Source organism: Alligator sinensis, unplaced genomic scaffold (assembly GCF_000455745.1).
Source record: "Alligator sinensis unplaced genomic scaffold, ASM45574v1 scaffold1195_1, whole genome shotgun sequence".
Classification (NCBI taxonomy): Eukaryota; Metazoa; Chordata; order Crocodylia; family Alligatoridae; genus Alligator; species Alligator sinensis.
In genome coordinates this window covers 659,001-681,413 of record NW_005842322.1, presented here as the reverse complement: position 1 = coordinate 681,413, position 22,413 = coordinate 659,001, and the positions used below count along the sequence as shown (strand labels likewise).

At 43.5% G+C, this 22,413-nt stretch overlaps 1 protein-coding gene across 1 annotated transcript in view; it reads left to right on the top strand.

The window, feature by feature from the left end:
• Positions 1-22,413, top strand: part of LOC102388118 (neurexin-3) — a 337,244-nt gene that overhangs the window by 161,989 nt on the left and 152,842 nt on the right. The window contains exon 6 of the mRNA XM_025209977.1: positions 133-159. Within this exon, the coding sequence (XP_025065762.1) occupies positions 133-159 (27 nt within the window). The remainder of the gene's footprint in view (positions 1-132; positions 160-22,413) is intronic.

Sequence of the window (22,413 nt, the reverse complement as noted above, 5' to 3'; positions counted from 1 at the left end):
ATATAAATATAAAATGGCCACATCTCTTTGCGTGTGTCTGTCCCCGGAAGGGTGGACTGATTGTTTTTGGATGTCTGCAGCTGTTACCTTGAAGGATGCAATTTCATCTTTCATTTATTTTTCCCCATCTAGACTGTATCAGGATAAACTGTAACGCCAGTAAGTTTTCCCTCAAGTTTCATTTTGTTCTCTATATATATTTAAAAAAAGAAATTAACTTTATTTCCTTTGCTATTTTATAAGCTGTTTTCTTTTTCCTTTTTATTTTTTCCCTCTCTTATTTGTTTTAAATATACTTGAAATCAAAAGTTGGGTGGGATTTGGGGTTCAGGGTGGAGGGATAGATAGATTTTGTGGTGATATGTGAATGTTTTGTATGTGGTTTCTCCACGGAGGAGATGAACTGTTGTTTCATGGCTTTGCAGAAAAGCATCTGGGGAACCAGATGAGCTGAAAATGTATTTCAATAGTAACCTGTTGTCTTTGGGGAAACACGTAAAGAACACAAAAGGGCAACAACAGGTACTGTATGCAATTCTCCACTACCAAAAAAGACACTGCTATTAAAAAACTGTGTTTGAGTCACAGTGGTGGCTGCTTAATCTGCTATTTCTCCAATGATATTTTAAGGGGGTAGTGGGATGGGGAGGAGAGAATAAGTCCTTAGTTTGTATGGTGGTATCTAGCAGGCTGCTTCAACACCTTGTCTTTCTGTGACAAAACCTAGTTGACAATGAAGCTGTGATACCCTTTTAGTTTCTGTGGGCATGTCTATATGTTCATTAATGCGCAGTAGTTACTGTGTGTTTAGTTTAGTAATTCCTTAATGAAATACTAATTGAATGCTCAGTAACTACATTTACTGAGCAGTAGCGCTGATGCATGTTTTTTTTTTCATGGTTACTGCACAATAGCCTAATAACACTGGGCAGTAGCTTATTCGCAGGGTTTTTGACCAGCACAGTACTGCACAGTGTTATTAGACTACTGTGTAGTAAGCATCTCGCGTAGACGTACCTTATGAGACCGGAAGAAGCTTAGAAATTCTATAAGGTATAAACATTAAAGACACCATCTAATTCAAATCCTCTGTAGCACAGCAGAAAAAACCTCTCCTGCCCTGTTTCAAAAATGACAAGATAAGAACTTGTTGAAATTAAATCCAAGCCCCAAACCAGGAAAATAAGCCTCCAAATCTGGGATAGTTTGGACTCAAGGTTTTATTTGAGGCTTATCTCATTAAAACAACACTTCTTGCTGAGCTGTTTTCCCCTCTATTCTGGGCTCCATGGAAGGGGGTTCAGTGGCTCAGATGGTGTGGTGAGTATTTCTAAATCTTTGCGTCTCTAAGAGGAGGAAGGAACATGTTGTGTGGGGTCACTTCATGAGCTTTCTTACAGCACGGAGAACTCCGTTCTCTCAAATGAACATGGTTGCTTACAGCCAATAGTGAAGCAATAAACCTTAGAGCCAGCAGCAGCAATGACAGGATCTCTTAGCAAACCAGGCCCTTGGCAGTTGCCTTAATTTGGGACTGTAGTTGGAAGCCAGACATTTTAGTGTTTTATATATAGTATCAGTCAAACTACAAGAAACTCTTTGGCTACAGGAGGGGAAGGTACGCACCTGAGCAGATGGCAGTTTTGCTTCCCTCCCTGGTCATATCCACTCTCTACTGAAGCAGAAGTAAGCAGTTACACAGGAAATAGCCCCTAACCACCTTCAGTCAGACCCCAAAGTGGGAAGAGGCTCATCAGTGGCCATTCCATTTCTCTGACAGCTTACCTGCCCTCTTATTATCCATAGGCTTGCTCCAGAGTCCATTGAATATGGATGAGTACACAGGTATGAGGCAATCAGTGGCACAGAGGTGGGTGTGGGTTGTAGACTCAGCACTCTGTGCTGTGCAGTGTAGTGCAGGATTGGTTTAATGGACCTGAAGGTGGAGCCAGTGTTTAAGTTGCTTTTTTGCTCTTAGGTTTGATTTAATTTTGTATTCAAGGGATGCAAAGCAAAGTCATGAGAAAAATTCCCCAAGCCCCAGCAAACTGGGGTTGCTAATTGCCACCCAGCACTACTGAGGGCATTTGCATAAAAATGGGATTGTTTGTTTCCTAGTAGTTTTCCACCTCCTTGCTGCTTAGTCTTTCATCCATCAAAGCACTTTTACCCTAATGCTCATGAAGGTGTCATCTGAGCACCCCTGTCAGCTAGTGGCATCTGATGTCCTCATCCAGCTATCCTTCTGGTAGCAGCTGATTGCTACAGTTTCTGCCACATAGGGCTCTGTCTTCAGGTGGGGAATTAGCCACAGGAGCAGGAAACAAAAATTCTGTTTTCATGCAAATCCATGTCCCTTAGTAATAATAAAAAAAATTAAAATCATGCAATGAAAAGAAAAAAAGAGAGGCAGAAAATTAGAAGAGCAGGAAAACTGTCTCTAAATCAAATGTTTTTGTTGAAGTTTCCCCACAAGCATCCGCATCTCTCTTAATCATTTTGCTTTCATGCATTTTTAATAGTTTAAGACTTTTGCATTTTTAAATATATTCTTCCTCTAAAGATTTTTATTCATTTATTTATTTATTGTAGAGGGAAAAAAGGATTTTCCTAATTTATTTTTCATTTTTTCTGCTTTGCTGGTGGTTTTATTTAAAAACCGGCCAAACAGAAATCAAACGAAACCCCTATGATGTTGCTGACCTGGTACAGTGACTTAGATCATCTGTCCTAATTATTGGAAGGGAACCAGATGTGAGATGACTGATGGGGATAGTGTGTATCCCTGATCTACACAATAGTGCAACTTGGCTAGGCAGGAGCAGAGCAAAAGCTCAGTGGGGCCATCTTTGTGGGGCCATAGGTACTTAGTTGTAAAGGAGTTATATCCTTGTCTAAGGAATCTCCCAGCTGTGTGTGTTGATCAAGACTTCATAAGTAGTTTGCACCTCTCCCTGGAAAATGTGTTTCTCAGAGTCATGAAAAAATGTGTGCATTGGGGAAGCTGATGAAGTGATGGAAGGAATTTGGGGGTGAGGTTAAGTAAATTCAAGGAATAAATCTCCTTACCAGTTGAAGAATCTCAGATCATGCAGTCATCATTGCTAACTGAATATGGGGGACCTGGCTCTGGTTTTAAAAGTAAACAGAGTTGTTCTTGGGAGATCCCATGGAATAGTAAATGTCATGTGGCATGGTATCCTGTAACCAAAAAGATCACTGCAGCTCATGCTGCTTGAGAGGACTGCAGCACACAACGACAGGTAAGCACTTGCCTTTGGTTAACACTGCTCTTTCTTTTCCTTGAAAGACCTTTTTTTGTATGAGGGACATTCTTTATGCATCACTGGGTTGTTTACATTCCCTGATAATGCTATTTGTTGTCTTCTTCTTTTCCATTTATACTGTTCCTCTTCATTCTCCATCCTCTTCATATCCTACATGTTGGATAGGATGATTGATTTAGTCGCCCATGTATAGAAACATGTTCTCTCTTTCATGTATTTATTTTATTTAAAAATATCTCCCCACTTTATTCATTTTTAAAAAAAGAACTAGCTGTCCTTTTGTGTACCCTCTACTGACAATCTCAATACTGGAGAGCCCGACACTAATTTCACCCAGTTGTAAATCAAAGGTTAACTTAATTAAATACTATGGCCACGTCCACATGAGCAGGGGCGTGCATTTGCAGCAACACAAATCGGAACGGCACAAATTTGTGCCACTTTGTTGTGCTGCAGTGCATGTCCCTGATCACGTGGTTTGCAGGGCTCCCTGCTCCCCCTTCTCTGCAGTCATCCCAGTACGTAGCACTTGGGCATGCTGTGTGTCACTTTTTTCCAGAGGTTTTATTGCTACTAGGAAATCCCAGTGGCAGATTTTGCCCATGCTGCTAATTATCCATGCCATGCACGGTTAAACATGCAACATGTGCAGTTTGTAGCACTGCAAAGAGGTTTGCAGTGCCACAAACCACATGTGCTTGCATGTCTGGATCTGGTTTATGAACTTACCCAGTTATAAAGCCAGAGTAACCAAGATCAGAATAAAGTCCTCAGAATGACAGTTGTGAAGCTACATTGGCTTCTCAGCAAAGATTTAACAAAGAGAACAATTGTGATGTCTGGGTTTAAGGGAGAGAGTCCTAAGTGTCAATGACCCCTGCTTCTGCAAGCATAAACATACAGGCTGGGGAGTTCCCTTCTTGAAAGCACAGAGGCGGAAAGGGATCTTGGAGTCATTATTGACTCCAAGATGAACATGAGCCGCCAATGCCAGACCGCAGCCAACAAGGCCAGCCATACCTTGTCATGCATCCAAAGGTGCATCTCAAGCCGGTCCAGAGAAGTGATACTCCCCCTCTGTGCGACTTTGGTCAGGCCGTAGTTGGAGTACTGCATCCAGTACTGGGCACTGCACTTCAAAAGGGATATAGCCAGACTGGGGGTCGGACTCGATGATCTGTTGAGGTCCCTTCCGACCCTAACATCTATGAATCTATGGAGAGGGTTCAGAGGAGGGCCACCCGTTTGGTGAGAGGGCAGCAGGACAGGCCCTACGAGGAGAGGCTGAAAGACCTGAACCTGTTCAGCCTCAGCAAGAGGAGGCTGAGGGGGAACCTGGTGGCTGCCTACAAATTCATCAGGGGAGATCAACAGCAAATAGGCAGAGCTCTTTTCTCCCCAGCACCACCTGGGGTGACAAGGAACAATGGTAATAAGCTGATGGAGAATAGGTTTAGGTTAGAGATCAGAAGGCAATATTTTACACTTAGGGTGGCCAAAATCTGGAACCAACTTCCCAGGGAAGTGGTCCTCACCCCTACCTTGGGCAAATTCAAGAGGAGGTTGGATGATCACCTGTCTGGGGTCTTGTGAACCCAGCATTCATTCCTGCCTGTGGCAGGGGGTCAGGCTAGTTGATCTGTTCAGGTCCCTCCTGACCCTAGCTACTATGAAACTATGAAACCATTTTTAAAATATATTTTGTGCTGCATTTTGAACATAAGAATACAAGATTTCAAAAAGGGGATCTGTTCTTGGGTTCATCTCTTCCTATCTGGTGCTTCTTGAAGTAGCCAACATCCTTGGGAAGATAGGAAGAAAGTCCTTAAAATGTTTCTAATCTGTGGGGCAATGCTATGCAATTTTTCTTTACCTTTCCAGTGTGATGTAGTCCTTACTTGCCTCATCTCCTTTTCAGTGACCACACCTCACCTCAGTCCAGAAGGTATATTTTCAGTGTGGTAGCCAAGGAAGGGACGATGCCAGATGTTTTTCAGAATCAGTAGTTGTTGGAAGAAATTGCTCAGGCTATTTTTTTCTTTCCTCGCTCTTGACCCTGTCCATCTCCCTTATGCTTTCCCTGATGGTATGCCCCTGATTATAGGCAAGTAGGCGAATTCTGCTATTATATGAGGTAGGACCTTGAGACAGAAGTAATCTTTGGTGCAAGGAGTACTGCTGGCTTTTCACACAACATTTCATAGTGTAGCCTTCACTTCTCACCAGAGCATGCAAGTTAAGCCATTGCGTAAGGCCTTGTTTTTGTGTGTGTGTTGAAGCCTCAGAAACTAAGTATCCTGCTTTCTTACCCATTTCCAATGTCAGGAACACAGAGGAAGAAAACAGCTCATAGTCCAGGTGATCCTGTTTGACCCTTTGTTTCTAAGGGGGCCTCAAAGATGGTTCGTTGCTTGGAGCCGAGTTAATTTTAGTACTTTCTCTGGTGGTAGACAGCAGTCAGAATATGAGGCCAGCTCTTCCTTTCCAGCTGCACATTCTGTTTATTTAGCACCCTGCTAAGTTTTCTTTTCCATAACATAAAAGTCTCATTTTATTAAGCACCAGTGTAACAACACAGAACACAAGTCTATTTTGTGTGAATCTCAGGGAGATGTCAAGAATTGTTTCCCCCTCTGCATTATCATAAACAAATAGGAAACCATACTAACCTGAATCTAATCAAAACAGTGTAATATCAGGGCCCCTGCTCTGTTTCTTAGGGACATTCCTGTCATTTTAATAAAAGCGTAATAGTGCTCTAACATGAAAATATTATCTGTAAAATGAAGAGATATGATTAGGTGTTCCCATCATATTTGTGACTTTAGTGTCTCCAAATGCCAATTTAATGTAATCCAGGAGGAAATGAATACTATCACAGCCTGAGAAATAATGATAAGTCATTAGCATGCCATACTGCAGCAGTGCAGGTATTGCTAGGAGCCTTGGGCTCCAAACAGCTCTGCCTTCCCACCTTTGGGCCTGGAAGTTCAGTCCAATGCCACTCAGAGATGTATATAATTATTACCAAATAGTTCACCAAAATGGAAAGCATGGGTTTTCCTTTGCTCTTTTGTTAAAAGTTGAATTTAGCAGTGATCTGTTACCAAAGTATCTCCACCAAAAACAAAACCCCTCTTCCCCAGGAGCACTCACTTTTCTTAGGAATCATACCACTATAAGATATGCCTACAGCTTTCTGCTCCCTTATTTGAAGGCACAGCAGTAGTGATGCTCAGGAAACCTTTGATATGATGAGGAGTCCCATTGAGAATGAAACAGGTATTTTTGATCAGCAGCAAAGGTTCATTTGGTCACCCTACCCCATTGTTCTAGCCAGCAGAAAATGCAATACGGTGACCACATTTTCATTTGGAACACAGAAGGTGGAGGGAGTGGGGGGCAAAGAGAAATCCTAGAGTAATTTTCCCAGTGCAATCACTTTTCCCTCAGTGGTGTGATATTAAACAGCCAGCTGTGTGCACTTCATTATGGCAAAATAGCTTTTTTCTCCTCAGTGGATTTCATTGTACCCGGGTCTGATCATGAATGGGGGGGTCAAACCACTTAGTGCATTTTTAATTATCTCCAGTGTTCAAGGGGGTGAATTACCATTTCTGTTCTCTCACGAATGTGAACTGGAGAACCCTCAGCAAGCATGAAACAAAATGGGGATGTTGTAATGCTAATTAACTGTTACCACAAGAGATACATAGAATAAGCACGGGTTCAGGTTTAATTGCCTATTAAGAACCTGTTAGCATGCTGACATCTTTCAGACCACCGGTGCCTTAGCTGTTTTTCCTACTGTAAAATAAAGCTCATTTTATATAATTCCACACATTACTTACAAAGTTTAAGGAACAGAAGAACTCTGGCTGGTACTTGCATTGGCTTCTCTTGACATCCCTCCATATGAAAGCCAATAGCCATTGCTCTTTTTCTTATCACTCTGTTTCTATAAATCTGATAATATCTCTGGAACTTCACAGTGAAAAGCTGCTTATACAATTAAAATATTTGAACAAATCCATTATCTCACCATCTGTCACAATGCTGCACATTATGGATGGTGGAAACTTTGTTGGGACAGTGAAAGTAGCTATCAAATTCTCCTGCTGATTGCAAAATGCATAGATCTTCCCTCCCTGAGCAGAAGGTGACTCTCGTCAGTGAAATAGAAGATGTGTAGAGCCTATACTTTAGTCCACACTACAAACCTTTGCTGGTACATCTCCAGTTCTGCTGGCAAAACTTTGAAGACAGGCACATTTAAAGCCCTTCTTGTGACAGCCGAACCCTGTACTGCTGGCAGTTGCTCCATCTCTGCCAAGTGGAGTAAACCTGCTGCTGCTGCCCAGTACTGAGCTGAAAGCATGATTAAACACTATCGTACCTCCAGCTGCTGCCACAGTCCATTCAGTACCTAGTACTTCCTTGCATGCAGTTTGCATGCTGGAGGAAGAGTTGCTGTTGTGGTGCCACAGAGCTGGAGGAAGTGCCTGGGTATACACACTGTCTGGTGGTTTGGCAGTGGCAGCCACTGGTTGCCACCAAAACTTCATGCCAAAAAGCAGGTAAGTGTTGGCATACCATATTTACTCTCATACCATAATGAACGCCCCCCCTTAATGATTCAGAAATTGGGATGCATGTGTTAAGCAAGAAAGCTGATTTCTGGACCACAGTGGAGGTATGGGGATGCAAGAATGGCTGCCAGGGACTCTGTTCCCTTTCCATCGCTCTCCTTGCTGCTCAGAGGAAAAGCTAGAGATTTAACCCTTTCACAACTTCTGCCAAATTGGCAGTAGCTTTTGGGTGAACAGTTATGCTGAAGAGTCAGCTCCTCCCTGCTGCATGCAGCAGTACGCAGCTATGACTCTGGGAAAATCTTTTTTCTTTGGCCTGCCTCCCCAAAACAAGGTGTGTGACTTATCTGGGGGCATGTGGTAGGCGAGAAATCTTAACAATGTTCAGTCCACGCAGTCTACCAGAGGGCAGAGGTGACATGTACACTCTCTTTTTTAATATCAACCCACTTTGTGCCATGCTCAGATATTGCCCAAAATGGAGAAAAAACTTTGGCCAACCCATGGCCAGTAAAATAGTATAGAAATCCTGTGTCATTCAGTGTACACTGATTTACATTCCTGAAGACCACATGTACTTTGATAGGTATTAATAGTGCAATGTATTATTATTATTGTTGTTGTTATTATGCACTGAATAAAGTGGCTTTTCAGACAACATGTACCAGAAGATGTTTCTGTCATGGTACTTTCTCTGCTAATAGAGAAAAATTCTGGTAATGCCCCAAAAAAGCTTGGAATTTCTTTCTTTTTTTTTTTTTTTTAAAGAAAAGAAAAATGCTATAAAATAACAATAAAAAAACCTAAATAGTGTTATAGAGGCATAAAATGCACTCAGAAGAATTATATCTTAACTTTATCTCATGAGTTTGTTTACCTTGATACAGTATTCAATAACATCATCTGTTTCCCCTTCTCTAATAATATGTGGACATTTCTTTTCCCTGCAATTTTGCAAGGTGTATCTTATCAGGTGGGCAGTGAGTTAGGCAAAGGCTCTAATGAATTATATTTGCATGAATCACTTGCATTGCAACTGAAGTGCAGCAGTCTAGTCTAGCATCGGTTTAATGGGACACAATAACTGGCTAATAATTTAGCAAAGAAGCGGGCGGGGAGAAAACGATGTTGAACTGCAGTTTCTGGTGAAATGTTAGGCAGGTAGGTTGTAGGTAGTCCATTGGTTTCTTAGCCAGAGCCATGGGTGTCTGGTGCCTCTTGAGTCAGGGGGGCACATGCCCCCTGACACCAGTCAGCAACCGGGAGGAGCCCCCCTGGCAACCGATCCTGCTGGCCGGGGGGGGATGAGGCCCGGTGGTATATCTCACATGCTGGATGTGGAGGCGGTCCCCCAGTGGCCGATCACGCGGCTGATTTCACTCTCCATAATAACAGCTGCGCCACTTCTGAAACTCCCGTGGCCACCTCCAGAAGCGGCATGGCCGCTTTTGCTGGTGGCCCCACTCCCTGGCTAGCACTTGCAGGGGGGGCACTAGTGCTCCCACCTGCCCCTTTGCGCTAGTTAAATAGGGAGTGTGGCCAGACAGGGGGTGCTCTTAGGGGGTGTGCGTGCACTCCCTACATGTCGCCCCTGGCCAGAGCTTCATGTTCAGTACCCTTACTGCTGGTAAGCTCTAAAATGGCCAGATTTATATTTCAGAGAAAGGATGACAGTTCCAGGAGCACGATGCCCTCTGACCCTAGGGTGGGGTTCTGCTTTAATGGCTGCAAAGGAGAAGCACTAATGGTCTAGTGCAGGGGTGGGCAAGATCCAGCCTGTGGACACATGGTTGACTCCATTTCCCAGCAGCCCCTGCCCACATCATTGTGGCCAGTTTCCATGGAGACCCCAGGACTCGTGGAGCTGTGACAGTGTGGGCCAAAATTTCCATGGAGACTAGCTCCAGCAGCACTGGCAGGGCACAAGGCAGGGCAGGGAGCTGCTCCAGGGCCAGGATTCTGCGGTGGTGACAGTGTTGTCTGGAGCTGGGGAAGAGCTCTGATGCCCCAGGCAGGTATGTGCAGGCAGTGGACTGCAGCTCTGCCCTGGCCCCAGACCATGGTCTCACCACTGCAAGATCCCAGCCCTGGCCCCAGAGCAGCAACCTGTGCAGCCACACGCCCTGCTAGTGTTTGTCTCTATGAAAACCCTGGTCCCATGCTGTCACTGCTCCACTGCTTCTGGGTCTCCATGGAAACCAGCCACAGTGATGTGGGCAGGGGCTGCTGGGAAATGGAATCTGGCCACTGGGCGGATCCACCATTTAGCCCACCCCTGGTGTAGTAGCTACCGCCACTCTATAGCACCTTGGAGAACTTGCATCCGGTTACAGGCTACATTGGACCCTAGGATTATCAAAGCATTGATGGCAGTGGGTGCATCTACACGTGCACTTTACTGTGAAATTGACTAATTAGCTCTGCAGTAAAACATCACCGTTTACACGTGCACCGGTATTAGGGTGGAGTAAATTAATTAATTAAGTACTAACTTAACAATGGAGTTATTTACTGCAATGCACATGCAGTCGGTGACCAGGACAGCAGCACTTTGAGCTGGGGAAGAGCAGCCCCAGGCTGGCAGCAGGGTCAGGGTGTCAGCCACACAGCTCCGCAATTTTGCCATACCTGTGCCTCAGCCAGCTCCTCCACTGCCCAGTGCCAGCACCCAGAGCCTAGGGCTGACCTTCCCAAGCCTGCTGCTAGCCTGGGGCTTCTCCACCCCGGCTCAAAGTGTTGTGCACATGTAGATGCTGCACCCGGGAGCAGTATACTCCAGCACAAATTGCTCCAGATTTTATCACGTTGCATTAATTGCATGTTTAGCTGCACCCAGTGTGTAGGAAACAATGTTGTCCTGCTTGCTGTGAGCATATCTCTTGTTACCTCCAGCATCATTATTTGCATGTTTTGCAATGCCAGAAAGGAATGGTGATATGTCACCACTCTGCAATATAAGCCAAAGGTACTTTCAGTTTTATTCCCTGTGTTGTGTTAGTCTGTGCCTTGGGATCCTTTTGGATGGAGGGAGCTATATAACTCCAAACCATTTCCCAAGTCATCGTTGCCATTCAGAACAAAAGTGATAAAAATATCAATTTCTTTCTTCGTTTAGAACTTTCCTTCCTAACATGCCTACCCCGGGGTGTCTGAAAACACTTTCTAAAGTAACAGTCTATTAGCCAGCAGCACAAAATTGTATAGGCAAATACAAGTACTATTCTTTGCTCAGCAGCAGCTAGAATGCAACTTAACATGTTGTTATATTGGAACAGAGGAATGCTTATCAAGACTTCAGGGTGTTCCCAATGTGCAAGGGGATATTTTAACTTCCATATTGGTAATGCGCTTGGACAGGAAAAATATCTCACCTGAAGGATGGCTTTGCTAACAACACAGCACTTGGATCCCATCCCCCTTACAGTCTAGAGTCTGAGAGAGCTGTTTTGTGAGCCGTACCAGTGCAGAGGCATGTCCAGTTCTCTGCTTTCTGTCAAACTAATTATTTTTGATTCCACCACCACTAAAGCATTTGGTGATTTCCCAGGGGTACAAATGGAGATTTGAGAGGCTAATCTGATCTCTGGTTCTTGGCTTTTCTAGGAAGCAGGACAAGGAAACCTACAAAATTATTTGGCTTAAATACATATGCAGGATGCTTTATGAGTAGTGCTGAAGGATGAGATTGAGATGCATTGGCAGGATTAAATGAGAGAATCCTGAACTGGCACACACACAGGTTTTGACAGTTAGGATTAAATTGCATTGGCAGTGTTATATAAGAAGCTTATGTGGCACCCTTGCAAGAGGTTTATGTCCATGCAGAAGATACAAGCCCACTACTACTGAACCTAAGGTGTTCCCTTACCTCAGGTAGTAAAAGTCTGTGCTTTGTGTTGAAGATTGTGGGTTTGAAATCCTGCTCAACACCTAGTGGGATTTCTCAGGAACTGTTTCAGTCCAGTCTATTTAAGTGTTGTTAAAGGACACACATCCAACTCTACCCCTCCCCCAAATCCAGTATCTTCTTTTTTGTAGTTTGCCAAACATTTGTGTTATAAAGTGTTCTTCGTGATTTCTTAACTGCTGTCACTATGCTATCAAATAGTCAAGATTTTTTTTTCTACATTTGGTGCTAACTTTCAGAGATACAGATCATGTCCAGCTCCTGTTGACTCTAATAGGAGTTTTGGAGGGTTGCCATTTGTGAAAAATCAGGCCCTTTATCTTTGCCTTCAAGAGCTCCACTGTCTGCTGCTAAGGGAAAGTAGTTCTAAGAAAGCTGGTGGCAAGACTGAGAGGGATGTTGGCTATCTTTATTTATACAAGTATACCCTTGTTGTCCTGTGGTAGGGTTAGTATTCTTGGTAAGTATCCTGAGCCAGATGAATGGATTCACACTGGCTGTGGCATTACCCCTTTTTCATTATTAGACCTGAGTCTTGGTCTTTTGCCTCAGTGAAGTGGAATGTAAAGAAATTGATGGAGCAGGCTTTCCCAGAGGACTTAATCACAATGCCATGACAGATTAACTAACTTCAGGAGGGAATGGCTTTCAATTTGCTTCAGATGAACCCAAAGTAATGTGTTTTAACTAGTAGCCTTTGGGGATTTGGACCAAACTGAGATTCTACCTAGATGTGGAAATTGTGAGAGAACAGGCTTTCACGTGAGATTTCTGGTCTTCTCTGCCTTTGGGTGGGCCAGACATGCCACATGAATATCCTTTCCCTGTGTATTCTAGTACTTTCAGATGGGCCCAGGAGCTACAGAGTGACAGTAGCAATTGTAAATAGCAAAGAAGCTTACCAATTCTTTAACCCCCTCTCCTCACCACCAGTTTTGGTTTTAGTTTCAGCTAGGGGTAGGCAACCTCCAGCATGGGTGCCAGAGTGCAGCACACGAAGGCATTTTGCCTGGCATGCACACCTCAGAGCGGATGGCAGGGAAGGGGTGGGGGCTGCACTGCCACAACAAGGAGCAGGCCCCTTGCAGCTCCCCCGCTGTTCACCTGTGGCACGCCAACATCTTACAAGCCGGGTTTGTGGGTGTTTTCGGCACTCTGTCTAAAATCGTTGCTGACCCCTGGGATCTTACTTGACCTGAATGTGGTGTCCTGTTGTTGTTCCTCAGCACTGCAGGAAGTTTGATTTTGCCACAGAATGGAGTGGAGTGAAGCTCTAAAGTTACTAGTCCTCTAGACTTGTTCATCTTCAATGTGTTTGTACCACATTACCTCATCGGCACAGCATTTTGGGAGATAGGCATGAGCAGCACAGATGGAGTAACTGAGGGCCACATTGCATGAGACGCTTAGCACATGCTAAATGCACTTGAAAGTTGAGCGTCTGTATGTTCAAGCTGGATAACACATGTTAAGTATGTTCATATTGCCCATTTTTACCAGTGAGGAGTAGCTCCAGATCCTATTAAGAAACCTGTGTTGAGGTAACATAGGACTGCTCCATGGAAATAATATGAACAATTGTGATCCTGGGACCAGGACCCACAGTTTGCTGGCTGGCTGGCTGCAGTGGGTCCCAGGGCTGAGACCGAAAATCAACTGTTTGTTGGTTCCATCCCTGAGACTACACCAGAGTCTTGAACTGGCTCCAGTGGGGTCCCGGGACTGAGACAAGAAGTCAGCTGACTGTTGGTCCCAGCCCTGGGACTGTACTGGAGCTTGTTGGAGACTCGGTGTAGTTCCTGGGCTGGGACCAAAAATCAGCTGATTTTTCGGTCACAGCCCTGGGACTGCATTGGAGTTGGTTTTAGACTCCACCGAGCTCTGGTACTGGGGCTGGGACCAAAAGTCAGCTGATTGTCAGTCCCAGGCTCTGCACTGCACTGGAGTCTTGAACTAGGTCAGAGTCTCAGACCAGCTTCAATCCTGAGACACTGTGAGATCCAGTGGCGTGGTTAGCATTGTCTTCTTGGCTTGACTCCCTGTGCCTTGCTCTGCCCACTGCCAGGAACAGAGACCTGCCTTGGGAGATCATAGTAATCATTACCATGTGGCTTCTCAGAACATGTGTCTAAATTTTGGTAATGCTTACTACGATCTAAATAAAACACTAGGTGTCCCATACAACAAGGCCCTGAGGCACAGAGGGCAGGAGTTACCAGAGATGGAGTCAGTAGGAGTGACAGGATGGAAATTGAGAAGTTTCTGGCTTCCGGTCCCATGCATACAGAGCACATCAGTCACAAGACCTGTGCCGTACCAATAGACTTTGCAGAGCTATTTATCACAAATGCAGCTCCACCAGTTTCAGCAGAGGCAGAAGTCCTAGTGCAGATAGAGCACAGACATTTTTAGACATTTTTAACTGCTTGTCTTTCACTTCAGTGGAGCTGAGTGGGTGCATGCTATCAGCTCCAAAGTTTGCAAAGCAGACAGGGCTTGTTTTCGCATGTATTAAGAAAGGGTCTTTTGCAAATGTGAGACCTGCATGCTGGCAGGACTGAGACTCCACAGTTATGCATGAACTAGGACCCTCACTACAAGTAAACATCACTTCTGTTACTCCAGTCAAACATTGACTGAAGTCCCAGTATACTGTCCCAGACCATACTGGCAGAGTGTAAAACCCAGATTTTTTTTTGTAAAGATGGTCCCTTCATTGGTTATTCCAAAATCCTGGATAAGAATATGGAAAGAATCCCCTCAGTGCATTGCAGCTGCATGTTGAAGTTAGCTTCTCCTGAGGAAAAGGTGTGGAATACCAAGAGGCTGAAGCATTTCGTTTCACCAGCTACAAGTGTGGTGAAGGAACATGCCAAAACACCCTGAATCCCAAACGTCCCTTCCTTCCTGCATCCCACGCCCCCCTCTCTCAGAATTCTGGATAAGTTCAGATCTTTTTATTTTTCTGCATGATAAGAAAATGGACTGGAGGCCCCAACTCAGGTCAAGGCTTTCTCTGTCAAGGATCCTTAGGTACAAAACTTCCTGCTGCTGAAACCTTGTCTGGCTGCACATACCACCTGCTTCAGTTAGCCTGTCTCCTCTTTTGAGGTTTCTTTTCCCTGCATCTTTCATCTTTTTTTTTTGTATTATTTTGGACTTTGTGGAGTTGTTTGAACACAAGGCTGGGCATGTTTGTCTGTGTCAGATTCCCAAGCTTTGGCAGCTGTGATTTTGGTGTGGCTGGTTCTTTAGCTGATTGCAGTGACAGAAATTGTGGTTTATTGTCCTCTGCTTATTTGGTGTGTGATAGATACCCTATCAATAGGCTAGATGCTAGCAGCCTTCTTTAGTGCTTACTCAGATCAATCAGCTGGTTACAGCATAATTTTAATTATTAGTCCAGATGAACAGATCTCTTCTTCCCATGTGGAAAAGGAGCCCACCCATTGCTGCAGTACCATTTTCCTTGCTTCCTGTGGAGGATTTCCACAGATATTGGGGGTTGCATGTGTGATATGATTGGGTGAGGAGTAGGTAGTTCAGAGAGATGCACGTAAGTCAGGTTGGTTATCTATTATAGCAGATCTGCTGTTGTAGCTCCATGACCCATCCCCCTCTGTGGTGGAAATCTAGTCATAATAGGGAGCTTCTGGTCAGCTGCTGACTGCATCTCTGTTAGAGACTCACTGCCATGGAGCACGTGCCTGTGAAATAACCTGAATCCACGCAGATAAGCAGCACCCTGGAATCCTTTAGAAAAAAGGCATTAGAATGTAATATTTTTTGTGACCTTATGGTGTGCCGAGAATGACTGAAGGCATATTTTCACCTTTTCTGCTTGCTTTTACTTAAAAGTTCATGAATACCAAATCTTAGTTTCCCTGGAGGTCTCTCTGAACAGATCAGGTAAGGGAAGTGGGAGCTTTCTCAGCTCTTACTGATGACACAAGAGTTTTGATTATTTAGATAGATTTTTTCTTCCGATTGTTTGTAAGGTGTTCAAGTAAATATATATACTTAAAAATGAGAGTGAGGGAGAGTTTTATACAGCCTGTATAAAATGACTGACTTTTTCAGTTACTGAGTTCCATTTTTGTAGCTCCTGTGATGTCATAATCCTGCTAGTTCTCAGTCTCCCATGGAGTCTTACAGAAAAAGGAGGGTAGATAAAACCTGAATTTCTGAAGCAGAAGAACCTCCTAAGCCTTCTTTGCACATCATAAAGAAATGATGACACACAAAAAGAAAGGTAAAGGACCTGTTTTATTTTGCTTTGCTGATCACATTTAACATAACGAACAGGAAGATAAGATATGATGGGTGTGAAAAAAACCTCTATAGCTCCAAAGTGTCTGCAGCAGTGTACAATATTCTGAATAACCTAAGATTTCCTCTAAGAACACAGTGGGTGAAAATGTACTTCTGCCTTGGCACTAGGGCCACATAATCATGATCTGTCTTGTATGGCTGCACAGATCTAATGGGTGGTTGGTTGATCTCTATAGTCATTAATTTGCCCATCCAGTCCTCCTCTTTAGGTTGCTCGATCCCCCAAACAACTCTTGCTCTAGATCATTGAAAGGCTATATTCCTGGATCAGATGTCCATGATTAGTGAGATCGTAGACATCCTAGACGTAGCTCCTTACATCTCGCCTACTTCCCACATCATTTCTGCTATGTCAGGGCCATGCATTCTAACAGAGGAAAAGCAAATATGAGTTTCTTCTCTTACCGAAGCATTATACTAATAAGCCCAGCTGTGACATATAATGCTTTTTTAGAAAATACTGAAGCCCAAATTTTCTCTTGGCATAACTTGATTCACTGGAATTATACAATAATTATATAATAATATAATAATTTCCAGCCAGTAATAAATGCGAAAACTATATACAAATAGTAAAACAAAAGACAGTAAGCATAAACTGAATTTCAAGTAAAACATGTAAAATGGGCAGGAAAAGGTAGACGTATTTATGAAGATTAAATCAAGCGTGCAATTCTCTACCTATAAGTGAGTGAGAGAATTGCGGCATGTTTAAAATTGTGATGACTGGTTTTCTGGTTTTTCCAAGAATTGGATATATTTACAAATGTGGCCGATAGGAACACATTGAAGATAATATATGTATATATCACAGGTTATTATTTACGTCAGCTACAGTATGACAAATTGTAGACCCAGTCCAAAAAAAAAAAAAATAGCCCCAAGCATATTGTGTGTCATGAATAGGTCCATTAACATTAGCTGGTTACTCAGAGTCTCAGGTATTATATTGGGAAGTTAAACTTTGCAGTATCCGCATCTATGCTACATGATTTATTTTTACTAAAAATTTATACAAAATGACCAAATGAGTGCAGGTGTTGCATTGTTTTTGTAGCTGTGATTCAGGGTAAAGTGAGAAGTAAGATTTGTGGGAAACAAGTAGGAAAAGTAATGAGGTCATAATCACTTGGTATGTCTACTTGTTCATTAATGTGCTTTTGCTACTGTGAATTAAATTTAGTATCTCTAATGGGAGGTACTAACTAAATGCACATTAGGCTGCTCTAATGTGCTGTAGCGAAAGCGTACTCTTTTTTAGTGATACTTAATGTGCAATAGCCTAATTTTGCTGCGCATTAGTGTATTAGTGCTGTTCTTGCTGTGACGTTGTAATGCACAGTAAAATAGGTTGTTGCACATTAAAGTGCACATGTAGATGCACCCACAGATATTTCTTTGCTGTTTCATATGGTTGAATTCTACCCAGCACTATTCTGGATAAAGCTTGCTAGAGATCAGAAAAGCTATAATGTCCAAAAAGCTGAGGATGGATTAAATGATTTTATTATTTTTTTATGCAGTGTTTTACTCATCTCATCACTGAACATGTAAAAATCAGCTATCTACATATTTTCCATATATGTGTCAACCTCTGATCCCTCTCTGATTATTTTGATGAAATTTTTCAGTAGAGTAAAATAAATTAAGTTTTTGCTGACACCAAAATAACCTCTAATTTAAAGTGTTAAGAGTTTTCAAATACTGAGGTATGGTGCTTTAGATCCCTCTATAATATATGATAGCATGTTTTGAATGTGATTATGTTCACTTTGCTGCCTTTTGTATAATGCTGCTGTTATTTTAGATAAAATAGGCTCTGCCAGGTAGGAGAAAATCAATTTAAATAGATACATATGTTTATATTCCAACCTAAGATTTTTTTAAAAATATGTATGAACAGAAAAATGGGAAACTGAACCAAGCTTGTAAGAGTATCAGTGAAGGCAAAATGCTGTAAAAACAGCCTTTGAGTATATACCATACAAAGCAAAATTATCTTGAATTTGAAACAATTGCCACACCCATAAATAAAATCTATTTTGTAGTTTGGAGATGCTAATCCCTCTGTCATAGCATCCGTGAAACCTAAATCATAATTGGTTTGTTAATCATTTTGTTTTAGGGACAACCAGGTCTTCAAAGTATTACCCCTTTGTTCCACTCACCCAGATGAGCCCAGGACTTCATTTCAACGCTAAACAAAAATCCACCCAGTCTGGCCAAATTACTTTCTTCTTCCCTTTTGGGAAACTTCTAGAATGTAGCTCCTGTTTTGTTTCCTTAGCAACTGGCAGCAGGCCAGAAAGGCATGCACTGACACGTGTCTGTTAAATTTCATGTTGCTCATAACACTCATTTTTCATTTGGGAATCTGTCACTACAGTCTGTTCCTTCCTTTAGTTGTTTTGAAATGGATTCAGTAATTATTGCACAGAACTTTTCTGCATTTTTAACATAAATGTGTGCATGTAATCATTGACTACATCTGAATGCAGGACATTTTGCAGTGTTTTAACTTTTTCTAGTGCAGCCTCCTTCATAAAGCTTCATCCCAAATTGCTTTCCATAATTTTTTACCATCGGCACAATGAGGGGCAGGTCTTACTCGCTGAAGCAAAAGGCAAAACTCCTGTCAAACTTGGAAGCAGCAGAAAAAGCCCAGTATTAGCAAGAAAATAAATTTATGTGGATCTTAACGTATTTTCAGCCGAGATTTGAAAAGAGGTGCCATCTTCGCTATGTTAGAAGAGGGGGAAGCATGAGAGTCATCACTGACAGCGACCAGATTATAGTAGGAGGGAAGGGAGGTAGGCAGAGGAGGTTTGTGTTAAGGGGGAAATAGCTGCAGTGAAGTGAGAGAAAGAGAGTGTGCAGATAAAAGAGCAGCTCCCCATTGCAACTCATAGTGCTTTTCAGGAAGCACTATGAGTTGCAATAATCCCCTGGACCCAACACAAGTTCACTGTTGGGTCCAGGAGTTGGGATTCCAGCTGCTTGCTGTGGGCCTACAGGCCGGGCTCTGTAGCAACTCCATTCCCCACTCCAAAGGGAGCTCATTGTTGGGGTTCGCCAGCCAGCACTTGAGGGTGGGGTGGGTGGATTGGAGCTCCCCTCCCCACCTCGGGGTGTCTCCAATCCACTCGCCCCAGCCTTTAGCACTGTCTGAAAAAAATCCAGACCAAATTCCCTTTGCTCCCTTTCCCCCCTCCCATTTTGAAAAAAGTGACAGGCTGGGAGCTCTGCAGACATAAGTTACTGAAGGCGCTCTGTTTTGAAGCATGTTCAGCTGAATCTTAATACCATTGGCAACGTGTAGGGGGTGCATGCAGGTGCATGTGCACCCCCTGAGCTTGGCGGTGCACCCCCTGCAAAAAGTGCTGTTGACACTGCCAGCGGCATCTGCAGGCAGTTGCCACTCGCCACCCCCCCTTGCTGCTGACACCACCGGTGGCATCTGTGGGTGGTCCCCGATCACCACTGTCTGCTGCCAATGCTGCCAGTCGGCACTCGCCACCTACTCTCCCCGCCCTGGCGCCGACAGCACCATGGCCGCCTGTGGCAGCTCCCCACTCACCACTGCCATGTCTCTACCAATGCCTTCACCTGTGCATGGTTGCTATGCCCCCGCAGCCTCCCGGGGGGCATGTGACATTCATGCCTAATGCAGTGAATTCAGATTTTTGCAGGATTGGATCCTTTTAAAGAGGTCTGCAGCCGTGCACTTCTGTTTGGTCACGGCTGTAGACTACTTTCTGGGCCCAGATGAGGCAAAAATTGTCACTTCTTTCTGTGCCCAGAGGCTTGAGGGTGTCAGTTAGAGGGCTTTTCAAGCAGAGAGACCTAGAAATTATCCCATGAATGGGGAAGCAGTCTTGAAGGTACTTGTGGATGGGAGGGTGATGTGGTCACTGTAGTGTTTTTTGTTTTTTTTAAATAAACAAATCTCTGCCAGCTGGAAGGAAGAGAGCAGATCGTGAACATCTGATCCGTGCATATAGCAAGCACATGATGTGAGGGGAAGGTTGGCTTTCAGATTCACTCGGGGCTGCCTCAACCTGTTTGTCTTGAATCCTGCACTTACCTTGAGAACAATTGTTCTCTGCCCTTCTGTAAATAACCACAAACAATGGAAAAGCTCTGGCAGCTGCTGCTTTGATCTGAACACACAAAGCCAAGTCAGGAAGGTGGCAGCTTTGGAATATAAAAGAGCAAATTATACACAAAAACACAGTGGGTCTCCCCCCGCCCCTTTTTGGGGTATAGAACAGAGCTGTTTTTCTTTAACTCCTGCATCCTGGGAAAGATTTAGTCTTGAAAATGCTTCTGCTATTGGTTGCATGGGACTTGTACTCTCAGCAGGTATGCGTATGAGCCATATGTATGCACTGAGCATATCTATCAATAGGTTTATTATCCTTAATGGCTCTGAAGGTTTGTGCATCTCTTTCAAATCTATCTAGTGTCATTTGTTCACTTGGTCTTTTAGGTTGTCTAATCTTTTTATCATTTTATTGATCTGCACATACCATGAGTAGAGAGGAGTGGGAAGTAGTTCAAACTTTTCTATAAATAGCTGGAGGAAGCCAACTGCATTTACACACGCTGCCTTTCCAAGGCACATTAAGAACTTTGCTACTAGTTTGCAGAAACACATGGACTAGATCCAATTCCTGTTGAAACCAATGCCCAGTGTCCCAAGTGACTTCTGGGCCAGCTACTGTAGGTTTGGTGGGTATGTCTAGGACATGTTTTTAGTGCTTGTAGAAAGGGATGCTCTCAAGTAGGCCCACTTACCTGCTCCCACTCATGCACCAAACTCAGATGTACTGTGGTGAAGCCTCTCAGAGGAAGTGCCCAGCAGCTGCTTTCAATCGCCTTCTGGAGACACAAGTCTCAGGTATACCTGCTGGGAATGCCCCTGGATTGTCTTCACCACAGCATGACCAGACTTGGCATGTCAAGCAGGAGGGAGTTTGGAGTGTGCACAAGAACATGTTCCCAAGCGCGCTAGATTCAGTGTGGATGTACCCTGCATGTTCCAGGTCTTAGCCGAAAATGTGTTGCATCTTGATATAGGGATCTGGAAACAAAATGGTCAGTAACTTATTGAACAATTTCCCCTTGTGACATGAGTCCACTAGAGCTCAGCCAATCAAGGATGGCATCTTCTCTTTCTTAATTCTGCCTGGGAGTTCAATTCACTTTCTTTTTTGAGGAAAAGCTTGTATGTGTTTGTCACCCACAGCTTGTCAGATCCACTGGTTTGTTTCTGTTTCAGTCTATTGCACCTATAGGTCACCTCTGCTTTCTCTTCTTCCCTCCTGTGTGACAGTGCTGTAGAGTGTTTCACACTGAGGGAGAAGCTCCAACACCCTGTCTTTATATAGCACCTTCTCACCTGAATTGTCTCTCAAAGATTCTGTTCCAAATGAATAAAACATTGGGCTTGATCATCCCCAGGAAAGCCTGAGAGGGGGACATAAGCTTGCAGATTTATTCTGCAAAAATAACACAGCACTAGTATAACGCAGCACTAGTCAGTTGATTTTTCAGCAGGAGCAAATCTTTATCAGCAGAAATCAAAGCAAACAACAAAGGCATTCCCCAGCCTGGGGCAAGCTTGGCATTGTCAACTGAGCCCTGCCTTCCCCTGATATACTTAGTCTTCCTACTTCGTAAGACAAACCTGTCCCAGGCCCTGCTTCAGAGGCATCTACTTATTGGATAAAAATCTCTGGAGAAGGCAAGATTGTGTTTGCTGCACCAGACTTGTTTCTTTTTCCCCCTGAAGGCTGGTATCAAATGTACTTTCCTGGGGTCTTTGCTTTTTTATGTATTCAAAGGAGCTGCCATGGTGGAAAAGCCAAGATCAATCTTCAAACATAGACAACAGGCCCAATGCAGGATTTTGTTAGAGGAGGGATCTGACATTTTGGACCTCACCTTTTTGATCTATGGTTTAATTTGTTCATTCTCTAAAATATATACCCCTGACCAGCCAATTTTTTTCTTCTTGCATTCGTTTGTGCACTTGGATGGTTAGTGGTTAAAGTAGCATCCTTAAGTGGGGGAGTGCCTTACTTCATACAGCTGTTGAGTCTATGTGGTAGGGTAAGTGACTTCACCATAGAGAATGAAACAGTGTCATATGGGCTGAGCACTCTGTCCCTGATACATAGTTGGCACACTTTGTACTCTCAATCAGAGGTTGTGGAAGTCAGATAGACTAATGGGAGTTGTACATTTGTTTAATTTGCTTTTTGATTTGGACTGGCATGTTGAAAGGTTTTCCTCA